The sequence below is a fragment of the Crocodylus siamensis genome, chromosome 1 (genome assembly GCF_052110815.1).
Source record: "Crocodylus siamensis isolate JL-2025a chromosome 1, ASM5211081v1, whole genome shotgun sequence".
NCBI lineage: Eukaryota > Metazoa > Chordata > Crocodylia > Crocodylidae > Crocodylus > Crocodylus siamensis.
The window spans coordinates 427,465,490-427,488,208 of NC_143395.1; the positions used below are offsets into that span (position 1 = coordinate 427,465,490).

Here is a 22,719-nt window from a genome sequence, read left to right on the forward strand (position 1 = left end):
CAGCTCTGGAGGACTTCCGGCCGCAGAACTTCCGGCTTTCGAACGCCCACCCCTCGCATGGCAGCCACGTGTGGCGCACATGGCGCCTCCCTCGCCCCCCACACACTGACACAGGCGGGTGCGGTGGGAGGAGCTTTATTGTGGCCCGCGCGCCCCTCCCCCCATTCCAGTCCTTCCCCTCCTGGTCTCGGTCCCACGATCAATCCGGTCTGCTCCAGGTGCTGGGCCATGGCTCTGCTCGTGGCTGCAGGGCCGGGCTGGGCCTAGTAGCGGCCCAGCACAGTGGCCAGCAGCGCCATACGGATGTACATGCCGTTCTCTGCCTGCCGGAAGTAGGCGGCCCGGGGGTCTGAGTCCACCTCCACGCTGGAGGCAAGACATAGTGTCAGGGCAGGCGGGGGAGTGTAGCCCAGCATCACCCAGCCAGAGCCCACCCCCCTTACCTGATCTCGTTGACACGGGGCATAGGGTGCATCACCACCATCTTCTTCTTGGCCCTGGTCATGCTGTGCGGGGTGAGGACAAACTGCCCGAAGCACTGGGGAGAGAGTGGGTGTCAGCTGGCTGCCTCCCCCCCCACTCCATGTTTAATAGGCCCCCTGGCAGTGATACAGCCCTGCCCACAGAACCAGCGGGGGCCCAAGATATACACTGCCAGGAGCGGCACTCACTGCCTCATACTCCTGCGTGGAGGCAAATCGCTCCTTCTGGATGCGGGTCATGTACAGCACATCTGTGTCAGGGAGAGCCTCCTCGATGCTGTCAAACTCCTCCTGCAGGCAAGGGGATGAGAGTCGTTAGTGTGCGTGTGCACGTGTGGGTGTGCGCATCCACGTGGGAGGGGGAAATGTGGCCGGCTCACCTGCTTGATGCCCTTGGATGCCACAAAGTGGATGATGTCGTCAGGCATGCGGAGGCTGCGTGGTGTGACGTAGCGCAGGTTGACGCGGTACTGGGTGAGCAGGCATGCCAGCGAGTGCACCGTGCGCCCATGCTTCAGGTCCCCCACCATGGTGATCTGGGGGGAGGCAGCAGCTAGTACTGTCCCTGTCCCCCAAACCCTCCTCCTGTGCTGGACAGAAGCCCCCCACCATGCAGTGGCCCCCTGTGCCCCCTTGCCGGGGACCAGGGCTGTGGGCCTTACCGTCATGCCGTTGACAGTACCCAGCTCCTCACGGATAGTGAAAATGTCCAGCAAGGCCTGCGTCGGGTGCTCTCCAACCCCGTCCCCGGCATTGATCACGGGCTTCCGGCAGTGCCGGGCAGCCAGCTGGTAACAGCACAGGGATGAGCCTGGGAGCTAGGACACCCAGACTCCCTGCTCCAGCCGGGGTCCCGTCCCCACTGGCAGGAGCACTGCCTGGGGCTGACAGTGTCTAGTGTGTTGACTCTGCTGCGGGTGGGGGGAACGACAATGACACGGGACAGAGGTGGGGCGGGCAGAGGCAGAAGGGCAGCAAGATCCTGCAAATAGGGTCCAGGGGAGAGGAGCATTTGCACCCTGAGCGGCGTCAGGGCTGAAGCCACCAGGGCAGGACCTATGACCAGGCAGAACGGGCTCGTTTCCTCCAGCCTCCAAGATGGCCTGACCCCACAACCACACCCTCCTCCTCCCCCTCCCTCCCCCCCAGCCATTTATGGGCCCACAAGGACTAGGGGAGGGACCTGGGCACAGCTCTGAGGGCCCCTCACCTCAACAGCCCCTGGCTGGGGGTGGCGCAGCACAAGCACATCCGCGTAGCAACTCATGGTCTGCACTGAGTCAGCCAGGGACTCGCCCTTCTGCACCGAGGATGTGGCTTCGGAAAAGGACAGCACTGCACCCCCCAGGCGCGACATGGCAGCCGCAAAGGAGCTGCTGGTCCGTGTGCTCACCTCGTAGAACATGGAGGCCATGACCTTGCCCTGGGGAGAGGGGCTGTGAGCGTGGTGGGGCCGATGCCACCCACCCCCAGACTCACCCCTGCTTCCCACATGCCTGGTGCCCCCAACTCCCTCGCTTCCACTCACCTTCAGGATCTCCAGGCTGCGCTCCTTCTGCACCATCATGCGCAAGGTGTGTGCCACATTGAACAGGTGTGACATCTGCAAGGAGATGGGGCTCAGCCAGGTCCTGGCTCTGCACCCCCAACACAGGGCAGCCACATGCCTAGCACCAGGGTGGCACTGGAGCCAGCACTACCCATGGGGCCTCCACCCCCTTCTGGGCCTGCCCTTGCCCCCATTCCCAGCCCCCACAGTTGCCCTCTTGCCCCTGCCCCTAGGCAGTGTTGGCACCTGATCCTTGGTGAACTGCTTGACAGAGAGCACATGCTGGCCAACGAGGGGGTGCAGCACCGGGGAGGTCGGTAGGTGGGGCACAGTCTGGGGCGATGTCTGTCTGGGCACGGGCCCTGGTGGGTAGCAGCTGTCCAGGACCCCAGCAGGATCTGCAGCACCGGGGAAGGGAGTAAGCAGCTATGTAAGTGCACTGCAGAGCCTTCAACAGCCTCAGCCCTAGGCCCCACGATCTTGGTCCTACCCTTGGTACACCCTGCATAGATGGGCTGCAGCACCAGGGTTGTGGGGGGGGAGTGGGGAGGGGCCGTCCCCCAAGCCTCACCCACTGGCTAGCAGGGACAGAAGGGGAAAGACCCTGCGCAGAGCATGGCCCTGGCGCCCCCTGGGAGCAGATGCTGCTGGTGACAGGGCCTGCAAGGCCATGGGGCAGAGAGCAATAACTGCCCCACGGGCCCTGCTCCGAGCCCCCAGCAAGACGTGGCAGCTGGAAACCACCCCCCTCCCCACCTCTCCCCACCAGCTCCTGCCCAGACTCCCTGTGTGGCAGGGGATGGGGGGACGCACCTGGCTCAGATGCCTTCTTGACAGCCTTTTCTCTGGAGTCCTCAGCTGGCAAAATGACAACTTGGTTAGACAGCGATGTGGCTATGAGTACCTGCTCTCCCCCACATCCTGGGCAGATACACTGCCCCCACTCAGGCCCTGCTACCCAGGGAAGGGCTGTGGCACCAGGCCCCAGCCTGTTGCAGGCCCCTCTGCCAGCGGGACAGCTGTAGGGGCAAGAGCACCAGCGCTGGGAAGACAAGGGAATACAATGGGGCTCCCAGCCTGGCTTCAGGTGTAAGGGCTCTGCACCCAAGGAGGCCCTGGTGCTGGGGAGTTGGCAGGGAGCTCCAGACAACACAGGTAGTCGTGAGTCCTGGCCTGGCTCCCAACACCCTCCCATGCCAAACCCTGCCATGGTCTCCCTCAGAGTCCACCCAGCAGCCCGAACTCCAACCCAAGCCAACGGCAGTGCCCCATGGAGGGCTGGGGCTGCTGCACATCCCGCCTCATGCATCAAATCAAACCAGCTGGCGAGGTTGCCCGTGACAGCTGGGGCCTGGGGGAAGAGTTTGGCAGTGACAGTGCTGGGACCCAGTGCCACAGGTGAACTGCACGTGAGAGGACTGGGGAGGGGGATGTGCCGCATGGAGATGACTCAGGTGCAGCATGCAGCAGCCACAGGGCAGCCTCCAGTGACAGGGTGCTGTGGCCTGCCAGGCCCCCTTGCCCCTCTGACTGCAGGCCTCTGCTTGGGCTGCTGCACTAGAGGAAGGGGAGTGCACTCATTAGCTGCTGATTAGTGTCTCGTTAGTACAAATCACACTGTATCATTAGCAATGAGTGAGTTAGTCCCCACCTCGGCTGTTACCACTACCTGGGGCAGCTGTGTGGCAGAGGGCTCCTGGCCTCCATAATGCCGGCAGGACACAGAGGGCAGGAGGTCAGCTTCGCGCTGCCCTGGCCGTGCATGGGGACACCCCATGGCAGGATGCAGGGCAGGCACTCCCAGCCCCTCCGCCTCAGAGCCAGGGGGACCCCTCAGCCTTGGCTCACAGGCTGCTCAATGTGCTGCCGCCAAGCTGGACACTCCCTCAGCAGGACACGGCGACCCCCTGGTGCCTCACCTGGCAGGCCAGGGTCTGAGGCACGGTGGATGCGGGGCGGCAGGTGGAAACGCCCATCACCCACGGGCCCCGCACGGCGGGGGCTGGAAGCGCGGCTGCGCAGGGCCTCACTCTGCACCGTGTGCCGGGGCCGCTCTGGTGTCTGTGGGGACAGAGGGTCACAGGTGAGCAGAAGCACACCCGCCGATGCCCCCCAAGCCTGAGCAGAGCAGCCTGCCTGCCCCTCCCCACCCACTGGAGCATCAGCCACCCCCCACCCTCAACAGCCCTCTCCTGGCCCAAGCCCAGCCCCTCCCCAGGCCCAAACTCCCTTGCCCTCACACACCTTCAGGATCTCCTTAGCAGGGGCAGTGTGTGGCACAGGCACGGCTCCCGCAGGCCATTTCCTCACATCCTGGCCATAGCCCGGGGGCACCAGCACCTGCAGGCAAGGAGTGGAGAGTTGGGGGCTTCATGTTGCATATGTGCAGCCCTGGCTGCTCTGGTTACCCCAGTCGGGTGGCTCCAGCAGGTAGTGGGGGGAGGGCAGGGCCTTACCTGCCCATCAATGTAGGCAACCTCTCCACGCAGCACCACCCTGCGCACTGTCCCCTTCACCTTCATCCCCTCAAATGGTGTCCACTTGGCCTTGGTGAAGGCCATGCAGCTGGGGACGACCCACTCGTGCTCCAGGTCCACCTGCCAGGACAGTGGCACTGGGTCAGCACACGCCGAGCACAGAGGGAGGCTCTGCGGCGCCCACTCCCTTGACAGCCCCAGTCCAGAGCCACAGCCCCAACCACAGGGGGCTTGTGGGCCCAGACAGGGCCCACCCACCCCCAGTGCAGGCCCCCAGCATGGAGGGACTTGCCTGGCCCCAGCCACCCTCACCTCAACATAGGTGTCATCCTGGGCGGGCAGGGTGAAGATCTTGCGGGGGTTCTCGTACAGGCGCTTGACAATGTCCTCAATGGTGAGGCGCCCCTCAGACACTGCTGTCAGCAGCAGTGGCAGCATCGTCTCCAGCCCGGGGTAACCCGGTGGCGGCTGCTTCCCCAGCTTCTCCTCCACCGTGTGCGGGGCTGCGGACACCAGCATGGCGCTCACACCAGGCCCTACTCCAACTTGTGCTTCCCCCCTAGGGCCCCATGGCCCCCTCAGCCTGCAGCGCCCAGCCCCAAGTCACAGCCCCAAGACGGGCGCCTGCCCATGCCCCTGCCCTATCTCAGGACAAGGCCCCCTTTGCACCCAGCTTGGACCAGCCCAGGGCCGGAGGACACAGCCCCCTAATGCTCTATTGAGGGGTACAGCCCATGCCCCACCCCTGCCTGCCCCAAGGCCACATCTGGTGCTGGCTCCCCAAAGTCACCCGCCCGGTTCTGCACCGTGGTCAGTGGCGAAGCAGTCGATGACGTCCATGTTCTCCCATAGGGCCTCCAAATCCTCATGCGTGCCCAGCATGGGCCGCACCTGCCCACGCCCCTCCCCGAGGCGCCCCAGGTCGTCCTGGCACAGGAAGAGGTGGTGCGGTGCCACCTCGCATGTCACCTGGATGCCCTTCTGCTTGGCCGCCTTGATGATCAGAATCTGCAGGCCCCAGAGCCAGCAAGAACATTACACCACATCGTGCCCTGCCCTGCCCTGGGAGATGCCCCCATCCCACCTCCCAGGCTTACACCCACCCCTGGGCAGTCACCCCCTAGGCCTCCCACAGACACTCTCAGCCAAGGTCACCAAAAGACACCCCTGATGCCAGCAGCAAGGGCGAGGGACATGGTTACCACAGGCCACAGACACACCCCAGCACCAGGGGACAGATGCCGCTGCTGCTGTCCCAGCTGCGGCCTCTCTCAGCCCCCTCACCTCCTCCTTGCGGGCCACGTGGCATATATGCACAGGGCGCTGGTACAGCTGGGCCACCATGAGGATTGCGGCCACTGTCTGCTTCTCTGCATGTGCCACGATGGGCAGGTGCCGCGGCCACTGCTCGAAGTGCTGGGAGGGAATGGGGCAGGAGTGAAAATCGTGCTGTGCTGGGGGAAGGGAGGCCACTGGGGGGAGTGCAGGTGTTGTGCGCTAAGGTCCTTGGGTTCCACATCAGGGGCTGAAATGGGGGTAGAGATCCTCCACCCGCATCCAGCACGAGCAGAAAGCAGTGCCCAAACTCAGCCACACTGTGGCACACTGAGGACATCCTGGCCCCAGGCCCAGCCCCTGCCCCCACCTCCATCCAGAGCGAGACGTTGTCCATCCTGAGGTCAGAGAAGGTGTCGTTCAGGTACATCTTGAGCCCGGCAGCCACACCAGACATGGGGCCTAGGGCACTGGCGTTGTCCGACGAGGCCCCCAGGTACAGGGCGAAGTCGCAGCGTGCACCCGCCTCAGCCAGCTGCAGGAGACAAGGGTCAGGTGCACCAGCCCAGGGGCCCTGTGCACCATGTCAGAACCCCCTCCCCAAGCCCCACCAGACCCCATGGCTACGGCCTGGCTGCCCATGGGGCTGGGTGTGTCAGCTGCAGTGTGGCTGCCAGCTCAGTACCAGCCCTGCAGCAGCAGGAGGGCCCCAGGCAGGTGCCTACAGTGGTAGTGGCAGTGGCAGTGGCAGTGGGGGTGGGTTCTCTGCACAGTGCAAGAGGTGCAGGGACTTACCTTCTGCACAAGGGCGAAGGAGGCAGCATCAGTAATGGCAGGGCTGGTGTTGGGCATGGCACACACCATGGTGACGCCCCCCGCTAGTGCAGCCGCTGTGCCCGATGCAAAGTCCTCCTTGTGGGTGCCCCCCGGCTCGCGCAGGTGCACGTGCACGTCAATCAGTCCTGTGGGGAGGGCACATCAGAGCCTGGGCCCCATCTGCCTAGCCCTGTGCTGGCATCCAGCAGCCCAGGACCTGCCAGTCTGTCCCCTCCCAGGACACAGGGCCCTGCCCCTCCTCCCCCATAGTTTCATAGTTTCTAGGGTCGGAAGGGACCTGAGCAGATCATCTAGTCTGACCCCCTGCCGTGGCAGGAAAGAGTACTGGGGTCAAACGACCCCAGCAAGATGTTCATCTAACCTCCTCTTAAACACCCCCAGGGTAGGAGCCAGTACCACTTCTCTTGGAAGCTGGTTCCAGACCCTAGCTGCCCTGACTGTGAAGTAGCACCTCCTGATAGCTAACCTAAACCTACCCTCTGCCAGCTTGTGACCGTTATTCCTGGTCGCTCCTGGCGGTGCTCGGGGAAACAGTGACTTCCCCAATGCCTGCTGATCCCCCCTGACTAGTTTATAACAGGCCACAAGATTCCCCCTCAGCCTTCTCTTTTGGAGGCTGAACAGGTTCAGGTCCCGCAGCCTGTCCTCATAGGGCCTGCCCTGTTGTTCCCTGATCATACGAGTGACCCTCCTCTAGACCCTCTCCATGCTGTCGACATCCCTCTTGAAGTGTGGTGCCCAGAACTGGACACAATACTCCAGCTGCATAGAGGGGGAGGATCACCTCTTTGGACCTGCTCGAGATGCATCTGTGGATGCATGCCAAGGTGCGGTTGGCCTTCCTGACTGCCTCTCCACACTGCCGGCCCATGTTCATCTTGGAGTCAATGATGACCCCCAGATCCCTTTCCGCCTCCGTGCTGACAAGAGGGGAGTTCCCCAACCTGTAGGTATGGTGCCAGTTGTTCCTCCCGAGGTGCATCACCTTGCATTTGTCTGAGGCAGAGCCCTAGGTTTTGGGGAAAGCCAGTCGCAGAATGCCCAGGGCTCCTGGGGCCACAGCACCTCAGGGTGGGACAGGCACCAAGGCGCAATCCCTGGGGCCCCTGCACTCCAGCTCCTCAGCTGCCTCAGTCTAGTGACCTCTTCACCCCTCCCAGCCAGTCCCCCCAGCCCTCCCTGGCATACCTGGCAGGCGGATAAGCTTCTGGGAGGTCATGCAGTCCACATGGATCTTCAGTGGGGGGGCTGCCCCAATCTGGCCCAGTGCCTATGGGAGGCAGGGAATAGGTCAAGGATGGCAGGGCCCTGCTGACAGTACCAGACCCTTTTGCTCTCCTGCCCCACCCCTGCCTCCTCTGCCGCCCAGTGCCTCTGGGGCAGAGGCACTCTCCCAGACCTGCAATTAGGATACTGAACCCAGCCCCACCCCTGTCCCTACCTCCACAAAGAGCTTGGTGCACTTGATGTCGATGATGAGAGGTACAGAGTAGTCAACAGCCAGGCGCCGTGTACGGTAGCCCTTGGTGACAAAGGAGGAGAGGCGGCGCCCACCCGAATTGCGCATGGACAGGTTGATGACCATCTCAAAGTGGTTCTCTGCCAAGTAGTCCAGGATGCTCTTGGTGCCTGTCTCACTGCCATCGGTCTCCTCAAAGTGCCAGTCCACAGCCATCACCTGCCCCGGGGAAGTGAGACCTACTCCAGCCCCAGGCCCTGCAACGGGGACCCCCACCCTGCACCAGTGACACTGACATGGATCCAGGGGCCCTTGCCCCTGCACCAGTGACACCAATGAATACTCCCAAGTCCTGGACTTGGCAATGCCAACGGGGACCAGAGGGTTGTGCTCCAGAGGCAGGGCCAGGATACCCAGAAGCTGCAAGCTCAAAGTGCAGGCCCCACAACCCCGGGCAGAGGGAGGAGACAGGCAGAGAGCCCTGCCGTGGGCTGACTGTTGCCCCTTGCTACCTTGATGCCATGCTCGGTGTAGAAGTCGGCAGTGCCCAGGCTGGCATAGAGGTTGTAGCCCAGGCTCTCCAGTGTGCGCACCGTGGGCAGCAGCTCACTTTTGTTCTGCAACAGTCACCAGGGAGTCAGCGCCTGCTGCACCCCTGCCTCCACCCAGAGCCTGGCAGCCCCTGCCCTCACCATCCCCATACCTTGTAGCTGCCAATGGTGAGCAGGATGTTCTTCTTGGGGATGCGGAAGCCAGTGCTGAGCATGGCCTTCAGGTAGGCTTCGCAGCGGTTCTCCCCGAAGCAGGCCACCTCGCCCGTGCTCGTCATCTCCACGCCCAGCACCACGTCCGCACCCGCCAGCCGGGAGAACGAGAACTGTGGCACCTGGGCCAGGAGTGCAGTGTGACCACTGGGCACCAGAGTCAGCACTTAGCTCTTCCCCTGCCCTGGCCCAGGGCAGCAGCAGTGCACAGCCCCTTCCCACACCCAAGCCCCAGGCAGCACCAACACATGGCCCCTTCCCTGCCCTGACCCATGGCAAAACCAGCACTGACCCCTCCCTTGGCTCACCTTTACACCAACGATACCAGTACCGGTCATCAGCCCTACAGACTCCACCTCCTGGCCCATGATCACCTGCGTGGCCAGGGCCACCAGGTCCACACCCAGTGTCTTGGAGACGAAGGGGAAGGAGCGGGACACGCGCACGTTGCATTCGATCACCTTTAACTGGTCATCCTGCCGGGAGAGGCTGTGAGGTGCCTGGGGAAGTGGGGGGCCCTGCACCATGGCAGGCTGATCCCTTGTCCCTGGGGCCCTGTGCCCAGCCCCTGTCCAGGCCAGCTCCTCCCTGCAGTACCTTGGCGATGAGCTGCAGGTTGAAGGGCCCTGTGACCTGTAGCTCCTGCCCCACAGCATGCACGATGGCTTTGATGCGCTCCAGCGTCTTGGGGGTGATGTCCTGGGGGGGTGTCACCAGGGTGGCATCGCCCGAGTGCACACCCGCGTTCTCCACGTGCTCTGAGATGGCAATGGCCACCACCACCCCATCACAGGCCACGGCATCCACATCAATCTCCTGCCAGCGGGAGCTGCCGTCAGCAGGGATGGGGCAGCCTGGACCAGAAACCCCACAAACAAATCCCTCAACCCAGCCCAGCCACCCCCAGTCTGTCCCACAGCCCAAGAACGGAGGGGGTGGGAAAGGCTCTGGGGTGGCTGGCAGGTGAGGCGGTCAGAGGTCTGCAATCTTGGGCAGGAGCGTGATGGGCCCAGGTGGGAGATCAGAGCTGTGCTGCCATGCGGGGGTGGCATGGAGGCGGCAGCAAAGCTCTGCAATTGGCTCTCAGTGATGTCATGTGCCCCAGGCCACCCCCCTTGGCAAGCAGGAGTGGGTGCCCACGGCAGGCAGGACAGCCCCCTGACCTTGGCCTCCTGGATGAACTTGGAGATAACCACGGGCTGCTCTTTGGACACGGCCACGGCGTTGCACAGGAACTTCTCCAGATCGCTGTCTGAGTAGGCCACGTTCATGGCGGCACCGCTCAGCACGTAGGAGGGGCGCACCACGCACGGGTACCCCACCTTGCAGCAGAACTGCTTGGCCGACTGCAGGCACGGCTGGCATCAGGCAGGCGCAGAGCCACCCACCACTGGCCTCCCCCTCCCAGATCTAACCCCAACCCACTCCACCACCCCCAGACTCCTGCCTCTTTGCCCAGCCCAGCCAGGACCCAGGCACTCCCTGGTCTCCCTCCCACAACAATCACAGCCCCAAACCTGATAGCCCACTCCCCAGTCTCCCTTTCCCCTGCCCAGCCCAACTCAGACAGGACATACTCGCCTGCCCAGCCCCCCACCTAAACCAGCAGATGCCCGGGCTGCCCCACCCCAGCACTGCCAGCCCCAACCCACTCTTACCTCCATGTCAGAGAGCTCCTTCCACAGGGGCTGGCTGATGCCAATGGTGTCTAGCAGGCGGGAGAACTTGAAGCGGTTCTCGGCAGAGTCAATGGCCTCAGGAGAGGTGCCCAGGATGCGGCACTGCTGCCGATGCAGCGCCATGGCGATGTTGTTGGGCAGCTGCCCCCCCATGGACAGGATTACGCCTTCGGGGCTCTCCAGCTCATAGATGTCCATCACTACCTGTGGGGCAGGAGCAGAGCGGGGCATGCACTTGGGGATGGGCACCAGCTAGCAGAGCAGGACCAGGCTCGGGTACCATAGGCTCCCGTGGCAACCTATGCTCTCTCCACCAACCTCTGACAGCCCCCCCTGGATCAATGCCCCAGGCTCCTCTCCCCCGCAGCCTACTTGGCCTCACCTCAAAGGACATCTCATCAAAGTAGAGCCGGTCACACATGTCATAGTCAGTGCTCACTGTCTCGGGGTTGTAGTTCACCATGATGGTCTTGAAGCCCATCTGCAGGAGACATCAAGTGCGGGATGGGGGTTGCAGCAGGGCCCAGGCCAGGATCCCAGAGCCCTCCTGGCCTGAACCCCTGGGCACGGACCTTGCGCAGCTCCTGGATGCAGCCAACAGCGCACCAGTCAAACTCAACACTGCTGCCGATGCGATAGACACCGGAGCCGATGACCATGACATGGGGCTCGCGGAAGGGCAGGTCATGCTCACGGCCATTGTAGGTCAGGTACAAGTAGTTGGTCTGTGCCGGCCACTCAGCCGCCACCGTGTCAATCTGCTTCACCACAGGCAGGATCTTCAGGTCCTGCCGCATCTTCCGCACAGCCAGCTCTGTGCTGGGGACAGAGAGGGGGAGGCTGAGCCAGGGCAGGGGCTGCTTGTACAACCCCAGGGCACCTGGCCATTGCTGGGCTGCAGGAAGCTGCTCGCTCCACCCCCTGCCCTCCTGCCCCCAGTTCACAGGGTGTCAGAGAAAAACCAGCTGCAGGAAACAGGAAGTCCATTTTGTTAAGATGCCCTGTGTCATTCCCCAAATGGGGCATGACGGCCAGAGACAAAACCACCCTGTCACCAAGGTAACATACGTCCCAGACATCCTGCCGCTCGTAATGGCAGCATGCTCCACGGGCCTGACAGCCATGCACACAGCCTCCCCGGGAACCTCCTCCACCCTCTTGGCCAGGGCCGCACTAGGGGTTGTGCATCTCTGGTCATGGAGGGGATGGGGCACTTCTGCAGGAACAGGGCTCACAGCCTCTGGTCCAAGCCCGCAGCTCATGTGACCCCAGTCTGGGAACAATCCTTGGCCAAGCCGTGAACTTTCCAGTGCCTGTTACACATCAAGCTTTGCTGGCTCATGGAAGAGGCACTGCCACAGTCCATGAACAGCCCCATGGTCCAGCACCTGCAATGTGGCAAGTAAAGGACTAACCAGGCACTCGTATCCCCAGTGCACAGGGCCCTACCCCTCACTGCAGGTAACCTCAGAGGAGGGAGAGAACTTCAGAGGCGGAAAAGGTTGCCATCATCTCCAAATCCACTCACCAACAGGGAATACCAATGAATACCAGCAAATACCAATAGGGCTACAGCTCCACCTATCTATTTTACTATGTTCTCTCTCTAACACCTGCCCGCTGCCCCACCCTCAGCCCTAGGTGGATACAGGCCTGCTGTGGCCTCAAACTGCCAGATCACCTGAGCACAGCAAGGGCCACCTGCTTGTCAGAGAAGCCCAGCTGTTTGGCCTTCTGCAGCACGGAAGGTGGCATGGGGCTGCCCTGGCGGTAGGACTCCAGCAGCAGTGCATGGTCTGTGATGTTCTTCATCTTGTGCAGGAACCACCGGTCGATGCGTGTCAGCTCGTACAGGCGCTCAATGCTGTAGCCGGCGCGCAGAGCGGCTGCCAGCACGAAGATCCGCTTGTCTGTTGGTGTCGCCAGCTCCTGTTGGGGGAATGGAGGGGGTGACCTGGGCCCTGGCAGGATCCACCAGGCAGCCCCAGGTGCCCACCACCCCTGGTCGGCACTCACCATGTCTGAGGCCGGCTTTACAGTGTGGTCGAAGCCCACGCAGTTCTCATCCACCATGCGCAGTGCCTTCTGGAAGGCCTCCTCGAAGTTACGCCCGATGGCCATAACCTCTCCTGCATGGGGGGAGCAGTGGTGTCAGCAGCCACTGGGGGTAGGGGCAGGGCCGCATGTGAACCTGGTGCAGCCAGTGGGGAGGAGTGGGGGGGCATGCTGGGCAGAACCACAGGGCAGCGGAGGGGGGAAGGCACCAGGCCATGAGGGAGCCTGGGTGTTGTGGGAAGAGGGGGCTGGGCTGGGCTGCTGGGCCAACGGGTTGCTCACCAACACTCTTCATGGAGCTGCCAATCTTGGTGCTGACACGCAGGAACTTGCTGAGGTCCCAGCGTGGGATCTTTACCACGCAGTAGTCCAGGCTAGGCTCAAAGTTGGCCGTGGTGGAGTTGGTGACTGAGTTTCTGCCAGAATTGGAGCGTCAGCACCCAGCCCTGGGCTCAGCTGCAGGGTGGTGGGGTGAGACCTGAGCCTGCAGAGGGGGGCTACAGAGGTGGGACTGGGCAGGGGAAGGAGGGAGGCAGGAAGCATCTCCCGGGGGAGGCTGGGAGCTCATCAGGCTGTTCTGCTCAGGGAGAGGTTGGCGGGGCAGAGCACACTGCAGTGCAGAGGACTCTGGAAGCCAGGCTGGCCAAAGCCAGGGGGTTAGAGCACCAGGGTCTGAGGGGCTGAACCCTCCAACCACCAGGTGTTCTCCCTCCCTGGGTCCAGCACTCCAGGATGCTGCCAGAACTGCCATGAGGGCCCAGACATCGGACCCTTCCCATCCACACCCCACCTTCCCCCAGGTTGTGGCGGGGTAACAGCAGGCCCCAGAGCCCGGCAGCCATGGAGTAGAAGCAGTCTGGCTGGTAGGGCTCTCTGGAGGTCACAGCTAACTCTGCCCCCACTCTGAGCAGGATCAGCCTCATCCAAACCATCCCAGACACGTCCTTGCCTGACCTGTTGCTGATGTCACACAAGTCAATTTTGTCACACAGTCAGGTGCCCCAACAAGACACTGACAGCCCCTGGCCCTACCCCAGGTGCAGCTGGGGGACAAGGGCTGGTGGTACCCTGCTGTTGCCAAAGGCATAAATGCACAGAGATCCCAGGCTGGGCCATGCCACCACTACAGAAGGCGGCAAATCCTCCCCAGTCCATACTGATCTGACCGGGGGGGAAATCCCTTCCTGCCCCCAGTGCAACGTTGGTCTGATCCCTAGCTGGGGGCAAGACCCTCTAGCCAAGACCCTGCAAGGTTGGTGCCAGGAGCAGTGGCACAGCCCTGTCCTCCTCCCCAGCCTGGGATGCATCCAGCACACAGCACCTCTGGGGGAGGTGAGAAAATCCCCTGACGCAGAGCAGCAAGAGGGGAAACAATTCCTTCTCAGCTCCATGCAGCAAGCAGCAAAGTCCAGAACCCCAGGATATGCCAGACACCTCTACTCTGCCCTTCAGTCTGGGGGAAGCAGGCAGAGCCCACCCATCGCCCCCTCTTCCCAACAGACAGGACTCCCCTATCTTTGTCCCCCTGACCCTCAAGGCCTGCTGCAGTGCCAAGCAGGTCCAGCACCCCCACCCCTGCGCACAAGGCTGTTACCTGAGGACAGGCAGGGGGATGCCCAACGCCAACTTGGCTGCCACATAGGCCAGGGGGTAGCCAGTCGCCTTGCTGGCCAGGGCCGAGCTGCGGGAGAGCCGGGCGTTCACCTCGATGATGTAGTACTGAGGGGGCAGCAGGGCCAGCATGAGGACTGCACCACAGTTGTAAAGCAATACCTCCAGCCCCACTCCGCAGGGCCCCCTCACAGCAAAGCGCAGGGCGCGCAGTGCCCAGCTCTAAGGGGGCCCAGGGGTGGAGACCTGCCCCCTCTCCCTGGTCCACAAGCAGGCTACTATTGTGGGGTGCAGGGCACTTGGCAGGCATGGGATGGCACCAGGACACGTTCTTGTACCACAGACCGCCACCTGGAGCACAGCACACTGTGGCTGCAGGGCACCACAGGGTAAGGGACGCTGTCCCACCAGTCCTCACCTGCTCAGACTCAGGGTTCAGTGCATACTGGATGTTGCACTCGCCCACGATGCCCAGGTGCTGCACCACCTTGATGGCTGTGTGCCGAAGCATGTTGTACTCCCGGTCGTTCAGCGTCTGGCTGGGTGCCACCACGATCGACTCGCCTGTGTGGATGCCCAGAGGGTCCAGGTTCTCCATGTTACAGACCTGTGGGGACGGGTGAAGACAAGGATCTGTCACCATGCGGTGGGGCCCTGTCCTCCTGCACTCAGCTCCCACTGAGACCATGAGCAGAGAGAAGGTCCTCTCCCAATCCTGGCCCCGGCCCTGACTCACGGTGACACAGTTGTTGTAGGCATCACGCACGACCTCATACTCTATCTCCTTCCAACCCTGCAGGGACTTGTCCACCAGCACCTGGGACGTGTGGGCGAAGGCCTGGCTCACCAGTGCCGTCAGCTCCTCCCTGCTGCTGGCGAAGCCGGAGCCCAGGCCCCCCAGCGCATAGGCTGAGCGCACCAGCACAGGGTAGCCCAGCCGCTCAGCCGCTGCCTGGGCCTGTGGGACAAGAGCAGAGTCAGTGCAGACGATGGGGTAGAGGTAGGGGCACAGGTAGGGTACGCAGGGGGAGACAGTGCTATGAACACAGGGGACACTGTAAGGCCACTGGTTTTAGGGGCCCAGGCAGATTCCCCTCATGCGACCAGCAGGATGGACCTGGTGCCAATGCCCCAGCACAGGGAACACAGGATCCGAGGCCTATGCTGGAAGCCCCCCGCCCAGCATGAGATGCCAGCCTGGGATGCTGGCACAACCCCCAGGGCCCTGGCCAAGGACATCAGGACACTGAGCCCCAACAACCTCCTGCTCTTCCCCACACCTGCTCCAGGGAAAATGCAGCCTCACTGGGCGCCACGTGCTCATTGATCTCCTCCATCTTCTCCACAAAGACCTTGCGGTCCTCCGTCATCTCAATGGAGGCCACAGGCGTGCCAAGCACCCGCACACAGTATCGCTCCAGCACACCGCCCTTGGTAAGCTCCACCCCGCAGTTCAGGGCCGTCTGGCCCCCGAAGGTAAGCAGGATCCCATCTGGCCGCTCATTCTTGATCACCTGGCACCAAAATGGCAGTGAGACAGGAGCTTCCTGCTGGCAGGGCCCCTGCCCCCTCCCCCTGCCCCAGGCCCAGTGCTGCCCATGGGACTCACCTGGGTGACATAGTCTGGGGTGATTGGCAGGAAGTAGACCTTATCAGCTAGGCCCTTGGAGGTCTGCACTGTAGCGATGTTGGGGTTGATCAGTACTGTCTGGATGTTCTCTTCTTTCAGGGCTTTGATGGCCTGTCAGAGAGTCAGGGGGGCCTGATGACAGCCAAGAATCTTTCTGCACCCCCTTGCCATCATACCAACTGTCCCACATCCCTGGACCCCTGCTATCACAGGGACCCCCAACCCCACCATCATAGAGTCCCCAGCTGTGTCCTGCTACCGCGTTACCCCATGTCCCCACAACATTTCCCCTTCGCATGACGACTCCACCTCCTGTCCCTGAAGGCCACTGAACACTGTCTTCCCAACACCTGCCTTCCCCGAGCTGTAGGGCTCACCTGCGAGCCAGAGTAGTCGAACTCCCCAGCCTGGCCAATGGAGAGACCCCCCGAGCCCAGGATCAACACCTTGCGTGGCCGGGCTGAGTTGCCACCTGCCGGGGGCTTGCTGTACATCAGCCACTGCCGCAGACGTTCCCGCACTGCAGAGAGCGTAGCCCAGTACTCATTACTCAGCACTCACAGCAGGGCCCCCACTGGGACACCCCTCTACCCCACTGGGACACATCCAGGCAGGACCACGAGCTAAGTGGCTGCCGTGCCCAAAAGAGCTCAGAGAGGGTGCCCAGCATCAGGAGCCCCCCCCCGAGGCAGCAGCACAGCCCAGGTCCCTTCGCTTGGGACATGGCCCTCCCCAGGCCACACATGCTGCCACAGCCACGGCCCAGAGGCGTCTTCTTCCAGGGCAAGGCCCATGTGCCAGGCCCTGCAGCAAGCGCTCAGCGATGAGGGGCCCCAACAGGCCACATCTGCACCCACAGCTTCCCAGACCAACCCCCCACCTCCTCCTGGCCCAGGATCCCACCTGTCTTGGGGCTTGGGCTCCCAGCACGCAGATCTCGCACTGTGTCCAGGAAGATGTCAAAGAGGCCCTCAAGGTCGCTGGGGCCTGCCCGGTGCTCGGGGTGGAACTGAACACTGTCATGGGACAGGCAGCTGGCTCAGACGCGCCCTCCTGCCCAGCCTCCCCACAGCGGTACCTTTGCCAGGCCAACCCCATTGCCATGACAGCACTGGGCCAGTTAGACAACCCCTCCCCCACCACCGCAGGCCCATGCCAGCATCCCACAGCACCGTGGTGCCTGGATCAGGCCAAACCCATCACCATGACGACTAGGCCTGTGCGAGTCGACAGCGATTCAATCTGGCTTTGGATCTGGCCACTTCAGACGGCCGCGATCTGACCCGGAGCTCCAGACCCGGTTTCCACCTCGATCCGGCTCTGAAGCTTCGGAGCCGCCTCGGAGATCCAGCCATAGGGTATAATGGGGAATCAATGAAATATCTATAACTTTGGGGTTTTTTCTGTCCAATTTGGATGAAACTTGCAGGGATGGTAGCCACTGATGAGAGCATGAAACCTGCCAAGTTTCAAGAAGATTGGTGCAGGGGTTTGGGGGGAACTGTACCCCAAATTCTTGAAAGCTAAACTCATGTCACGGCTGGGTGTTACAACACAGGGGGGGTCAAAACTGCAGGGCTGGTAGCTGTTACTGAAGCCACAAAGCCTGCCAACTTTCAAGGAGATGGGTACAGGGATTGGGGGGGACCTGCACCTCAAGCTGCTGACATGCAAAACTTGTGCCATGGGTGACACTTGAGTGTGCTAGGGCGCAGCAGGGTGACAGGTGCAGGGGTGGTGGCCCCTGCTGTGACGCTGCCAGCTGTCAAGGAGATGGGTGCGGGGGGGTCTGGGGCCCTGCACCCCTAGCTACTGACAAAACTGGTGCCAAGACTGTTTCCGTCTTGGGGCAGTTGATTGTCTGTATTGAGTCTTTCCTCTCCTTAGCCTGGTTTTGTAGGTGCTAACTGTTGCTCCTTAAGTCGTTATGCAGTAGCTAGGTCCTGTGTATTGAGCTGTACCCCGAGTCCATGGTCCCTGAGTGAATCATGATGGATTGATTGGTAACTGGGAACACAGCAGCTTAGCAGCCAGGCCTGCAGCCTCTCTCCCCTCCCACCCCAAGACAGACACAGTCAGTCCCACAAGCGCCCATGGCACGAGTTTTGCTTGTCCGCAGCTTGAGGGACAGTTCCCCCCAAACACCTGCACCGATCTTGCGCCTTGTGGCCTCAGTAAGAGCTACCACCCCTGCAGTTTTCACCCCGCTAGGTTGTAACGCCTAGACATGACATGGGTTTTGCTTTCAAGAATTTGGGGTGCTGTTCCCCGCAAGCCCCTGCACCAATCTTCTTAAAACTTGGCAGACTTCATCCTCTCTGCAGAGTCTGCCACCCCATCCAAATAGGACAAAAAACAACAAAGTTATAGATATTTTATTGTTTCCCCATTATACCCTATGGCCGGATCTCTGAGGCGGCTCCCATCCGCTTTGGGAAGCTGAACGAGGCAGCACTTTGACCCGGAAGTGCTGCTTCGGCCCCCGAAGCATCCGAAGCTTCTCCGGATCCGAAGCTTTGTCCGAAGCTTCGCACAGCCCTAATGACGACACTGGGCCAAGTTCCCTGCCTGACCTCCCTACAGCACCACAAGTCTGACACATCACCACGACACGCCCTGTCCAGCCTGGCCCAGCCCAGCACCCACCAAGGTGCCAGGCCAGGATGGACTAGACACATACTGCCACCTGCCATGCCACACCTGGGGCCCTCCACGTTGCACCCAAGCATGAATGCAAAAGGGAAGGGCCACCCCAGCACTGCCCGACCCCCCTGGAGTGTCAGGGTGGCAGCCGGCCCTCAGCCCATTCCCACCCCCTCGGTCTACCCACCTGAAGAAGGGCTTGGTGTTGTGCACAATGCCCTCATTGGAGCGGTCGTTGGCATTAGTGAAGAGTGGGGCCCAACCAGCAGGCAGGCTGCCTGGCTCCACTGCAAAGCCATGGTTTTGTGAGGTAATGAAGCAGCGCTTTGAGTCCTCATGGATGCACGGCTGGTTGTGCCCACGGTTCCCGTACCTGCAGGATATGGCGGGGCAGGTCAAACGACACATCTTGCAGAGCCCATGGCTAAGGAGGGTGGGGGCACACTGGCCAAACCCACCCCAGGCAGGGACCTTCCTGCAGCACCAGTGGGCATGAGAGGCAGGCAGCTGGTTAGGGGTGCAGGAAGGAAATTTCCCCTCTCTAGGCCCATGGGAGACCCAGGCAACCTCATGGACTGGGCTGAGGGGTTGTGGGGGACATGGGAAGAGGGGGTCCATGCCACCACTCAGGGCCACTCCCATGGGCACAGACCCAGCTGGGGCAAAGTCCTCAGCCCCCCACAGCCCTGTGCCAGGAGCTGGGAACCCAGCCCAACTGCCCCTGTGGCTGGGGCTTCCTTCCCCCACACTCACTTCATCTTGTAGGTCTTGGCGCCAACGGCCAGTGAGAGAAGCTGGTGCCCCAGGCAAATGCCAAAGACAGGCTTGGGCTGGGGTGCAGCCAGCACATGGCGCAGGCCAGCGATAGTCTCCTGGCAGCACTGTGGGTCTCCTGGGCCATTGCTGATGAATAGCCCATCAAACTCTGTGGGGCAAGGGTTAAGGTTAAGGGACAGGGATGGTCAGAGCAGGCACTGGCCCTGCCCTGCCCAACTCCCCTTCCCCCCCTCCCAGCACTAATGGCTGAGAGGATTTGTCACTGGGTTCAGCACTGTTTGGGGTGATGCACCAGGGCTCCAAGCTCCAGGTGTCCCCTGTCCCTCAACCCACCCTAGCAAGCTCCAGGCCCCCTGCTCTCATGCGCACGCAGCTGGCTCCACCATCGGCACCTGGCCCTCATACCCACACTCAGCCTTACCAGTGACTGCCCCCAGCCCAGCCGAACAGGGCCCACACGCACCTGCACTGTCCAGGGGGTGGTCCCAGGGCACCACGGTCACGGCTGCTCCACGCTGGCACAGGCATCGCACCTGGTTGTACTTCAAGCCGCAGTCCACAGCCATGATCCGGACTGAGCCACTGGGGTTGAACACTCGGGGCTCCTGTGGGGTTCGAGGGTCAGAGTCCAGCAGCCACATGGCCACCAGGCCAGGTGCAAGCCCCTGCTGACCCAGGAGCATGGGCCCCAGCCTGAAGCTGACAGCACTTCCTGGGGCCAGTGGGGAAGAGGGCACAGGCAGAGACCCCCAAGACCAGCAGGGCTGGAGGGGAGTGGGGAAACAACCTAGTGCCCAGGATGCTTCCGTCACCCATGTGGTCAGCACTGGCCTGTCCTCCCCATGGCCCCCACCCCCTCCACGGGGCAGAGGGCCTGGCCATACCTTCAGGGAGACCTCGCGCACCAGGTGCTGTGTGTTGGGGTCTTCAAAGGGCAGGCTCTTCTCGGGGGTCCCATCTGGCACCAGCTTTCCCAGCAGTGTCCCCTTCTCCCGGATTCGCTTTGTCAGTGCACGGGTGTCCACCCCTGGGAGCGATGGGCATTAGCACCAGAGCCCCCTGCACGCCCCCCGCCCGCCCCGCCCCACCCCACACCCTGCCCAGGCCCACCTTCCAGGCCGGGGATGTTCTGCTCCTTCAGCCACTGGTCCAGGGAGAGGGCCGCGCTCCAGTGGCTGCAAACCTGGGAGCACTCGCCCACAATGAGTGCTGCGACATGGATCTTGCTGGACTCGAACCACTGTGTGCAGAGGTGGGGTGAGCAAGGTGGGGAGCAGGGCCTGGGGGAGCAGGGAGCTGCCCTGAGGCACAAGGCTGCAGGACTGTGTGTGTCCCATTCTCGGGGTGCAGCAGACACTGTGGCCTGGCCCTCTTCCATACGGAGCCCAGGAAGGGACTGCGGTACCCCAGAGGGGCACACTCAGGCCTTCCTACTGCCCACAATCAGCCAAGGCCCTTGGAGAGGGCAGAAGTCCTGGTGGTGGCAGCCCTGGGTGCACCAGTGTGTAACATGCCACCAGCACGAAGAGGACAGGTGTGACCCAGGACACACCAGTGAGGGGCTAGGAACCTGTCGGGCCCAGGCCAGGGAGGTCACAGCAAAGGAGCACGCATTTGCTGTAGGGGGAACAAGCTAAGCCGAAGGACGGGGCTGGCACAGGGGCAAGGGGGACATATGACCAGGAACACCCCCAAGGCCGGACGGGAGCAGAGGACCTAGAGCAGGGTGGAGGGATTAGGCCAGCCGCCCCGCAGGGCCACAGTCAGGACAGAGCTGGATCCATGTGAGGGGGGCGACAGGGCACCTGCCCGTGATAGCAAGGCTGGACTCTGACCCTGGGACTCCTTACTGGCAAATGCCCTGCAGTGATGAAGGACCGGACACAAGCCCTGAGACACTTCTGGGGAGCGAGACACGCCCGGCCCAGCCACTCAGGGAGGACAGGCTGGAACTCCTCCTGGCAGCCCCGCGGGCCCTTACAGCCCCCCACAGCCAGTCTGTGCAGGCCTGCAAGAGGCTGCACGGGCATGGGCTCCCTGCTGACCCATTGCAGAGCTGTGCTGATGCAAAGCTCCAGGGGAGCCAGCAGTCCCAGCACATGCTGGCTCCTGGGCGGCGATGCTAACGCAGCCAGACAGGTGGCATGGCCGGTATGTGGCTGCCCGGGGCTGCAGATTCAAAGCTGGCTCCCTTAAGGGAGAGGCACTGCCTGGCACCATGGGGCAAGGCAGCGCTCACAGCACAGCAGAGGGGCCCTGCCCTGGCCTGTGCCGGAACGGCAACCCTGCCAGCCAGCCCCAGCACGCAGCGTCTTTCCCCAGCGGCTGCAGGCCCATCTGTGCCCCTCCGGCCAGCCCCAGAGGACAGCCTTGCCATGCTGGACAGTTGCCAGGGCCCATGGGAGTCTGGGTTGCTCCGGCCAAATTCACAGCAGAGCTGATGCCAACCTGCCGCTGGCTGCCAGCAGCCCGGGCCTGCCTGGCTGGCTGTGTGGCCCCCGCCGGCACTCACCCGGCTGAGGCCGTGTGGGTCGGGCTCATCCTGCGGGACGCCGTAGTTGCCCACGAGGGGGTAGGTCAGCACCAGGACCTGGGACTTGTAGGAGGGATCGGTCAGGGCCTCGGGGTAGCCCACCATGCCGGTCTGGAACACTGCGGGGGGGGGGGGCGTCAGGGGCAGCCCGGGGCGGCACAGCCGGGCAGCGGCCCGCGGAGCCTGGCCCACGCGCCCCGCCCCCGGCCCCGGGAGCAGCGGGAACGGGCCGGGCGGCCCCACGTGGGCGGGTCCCCGCTCGCGTGGGCCACGGGCAGAGCCGAGGACCCCCGCCCCGCCCCGCACTCACCCACTTCGCCGGCGGCCGAGCCCGGGGCCCCGAAGGGGCGGCCGCGCAGCACAGCGCCGTCCTCCAGCACCAGGGAGCCCATGGCCTGGCTCGACTCGGCCCGGCTTGGCCGCACGCAGAGGCTCCGGGCGCGGGGCCACGTGCGCGGCGGGGGGAGGCGGCGGCGGGGCCGAGGCGGGCGGACGGCGCGGAGCCGCGTCAGCCGAGGGGCCGGATCCGGGGCGGGGCCGCGACAGCTCCAGGGCAGGCTCCGCAGCGCCGGCCTCCCCCGCCCCGCCCCGCCCCGCCCCGCAGCCTCCGGCGCGCCGCCCGGGCGGAGAGAGGCCTCGGGAGCCTGCGCCGGGCCAGCCTCGGCCTGTCCTCACGCGTGCTGGGGCGCGGCGGAGGCCTGCAGGCGCCCGGCCCGGGGCTGGCCACAGGCCCCACGCGGGGGATCTGCGGGCCCCCCGGCCAGGGTTCGAGCGGCGGGGCAGCTGGGGGCGCTGAGCCCCCAGAAGAGACAACAGCTCCCCTGTAAGATTTGAAAATGTAACGGGGGTCTCCGATTTTATTAGGGCATCATGATGAGCAGCCAGTTTTTTTGCAGCCTGCCCCCACCCCCGGTTTCGAAGTGCAATTCGAGCCCTGCCCTTAGGCCA

General features: G+C 63.1%; 1 protein-coding gene across 1 annotated transcript; it reads right to left on the reverse strand.

Moving 5' to 3' along the window:
* Positions 1-119: 119 nt before the first annotated feature.
* CAD (carbamoyl-phosphate synthetase 2, aspartate transcarbamylase, and dihydroorotase) lies at positions 120-22,319 on the reverse strand. Its single transcript, XM_090031321.1, has 44 exons — positions 22,082-22,319; positions 21,751-21,890; positions 20,349-20,478; positions 20,123-20,265; positions 19,702-19,843; positions 19,215-19,386; positions 18,649-18,834; positions 16,722-16,834; positions 16,196-16,338; positions 15,798-15,929; positions 15,469-15,702; positions 14,925-15,146; positions 14,607-14,795; positions 14,172-14,296; positions 12,860-12,993; positions 12,539-12,651; positions 12,204-12,451; positions 11,095-11,341; positions 10,905-11,003; positions 10,502-10,726; positions 10,007-10,189; positions 9,441-9,659; positions 9,152-9,319; positions 8,783-8,965; positions 8,592-8,696; positions 8,062-8,298; positions 7,809-7,890; positions 6,579-6,745; positions 6,154-6,318; positions 5,793-5,924; positions 5,315-5,516; positions 4,821-5,011; positions 4,488-4,628; positions 4,276-4,371; positions 3,951-4,092; positions 2,845-2,889; positions 2,278-2,429; positions 2,011-2,085; positions 1,693-1,905; positions 1,145-1,270; positions 863-1,018; positions 672-773; positions 444-538; positions 120-366 (listed from the first exon to the last, which is right to left on the reverse strand). The coding sequence occupies exons 1-44, from the start codon at positions 22,161-22,163 to the stop codon at positions 264-266; spliced, it is 6,699 nt and encodes a 2,232-aa protein (XP_089887447.1). The 5' UTR covers positions 22,164-22,319; the 3' UTR covers positions 120-263.
* Positions 22,320-22,719: the final 400 nt, after the last annotated feature.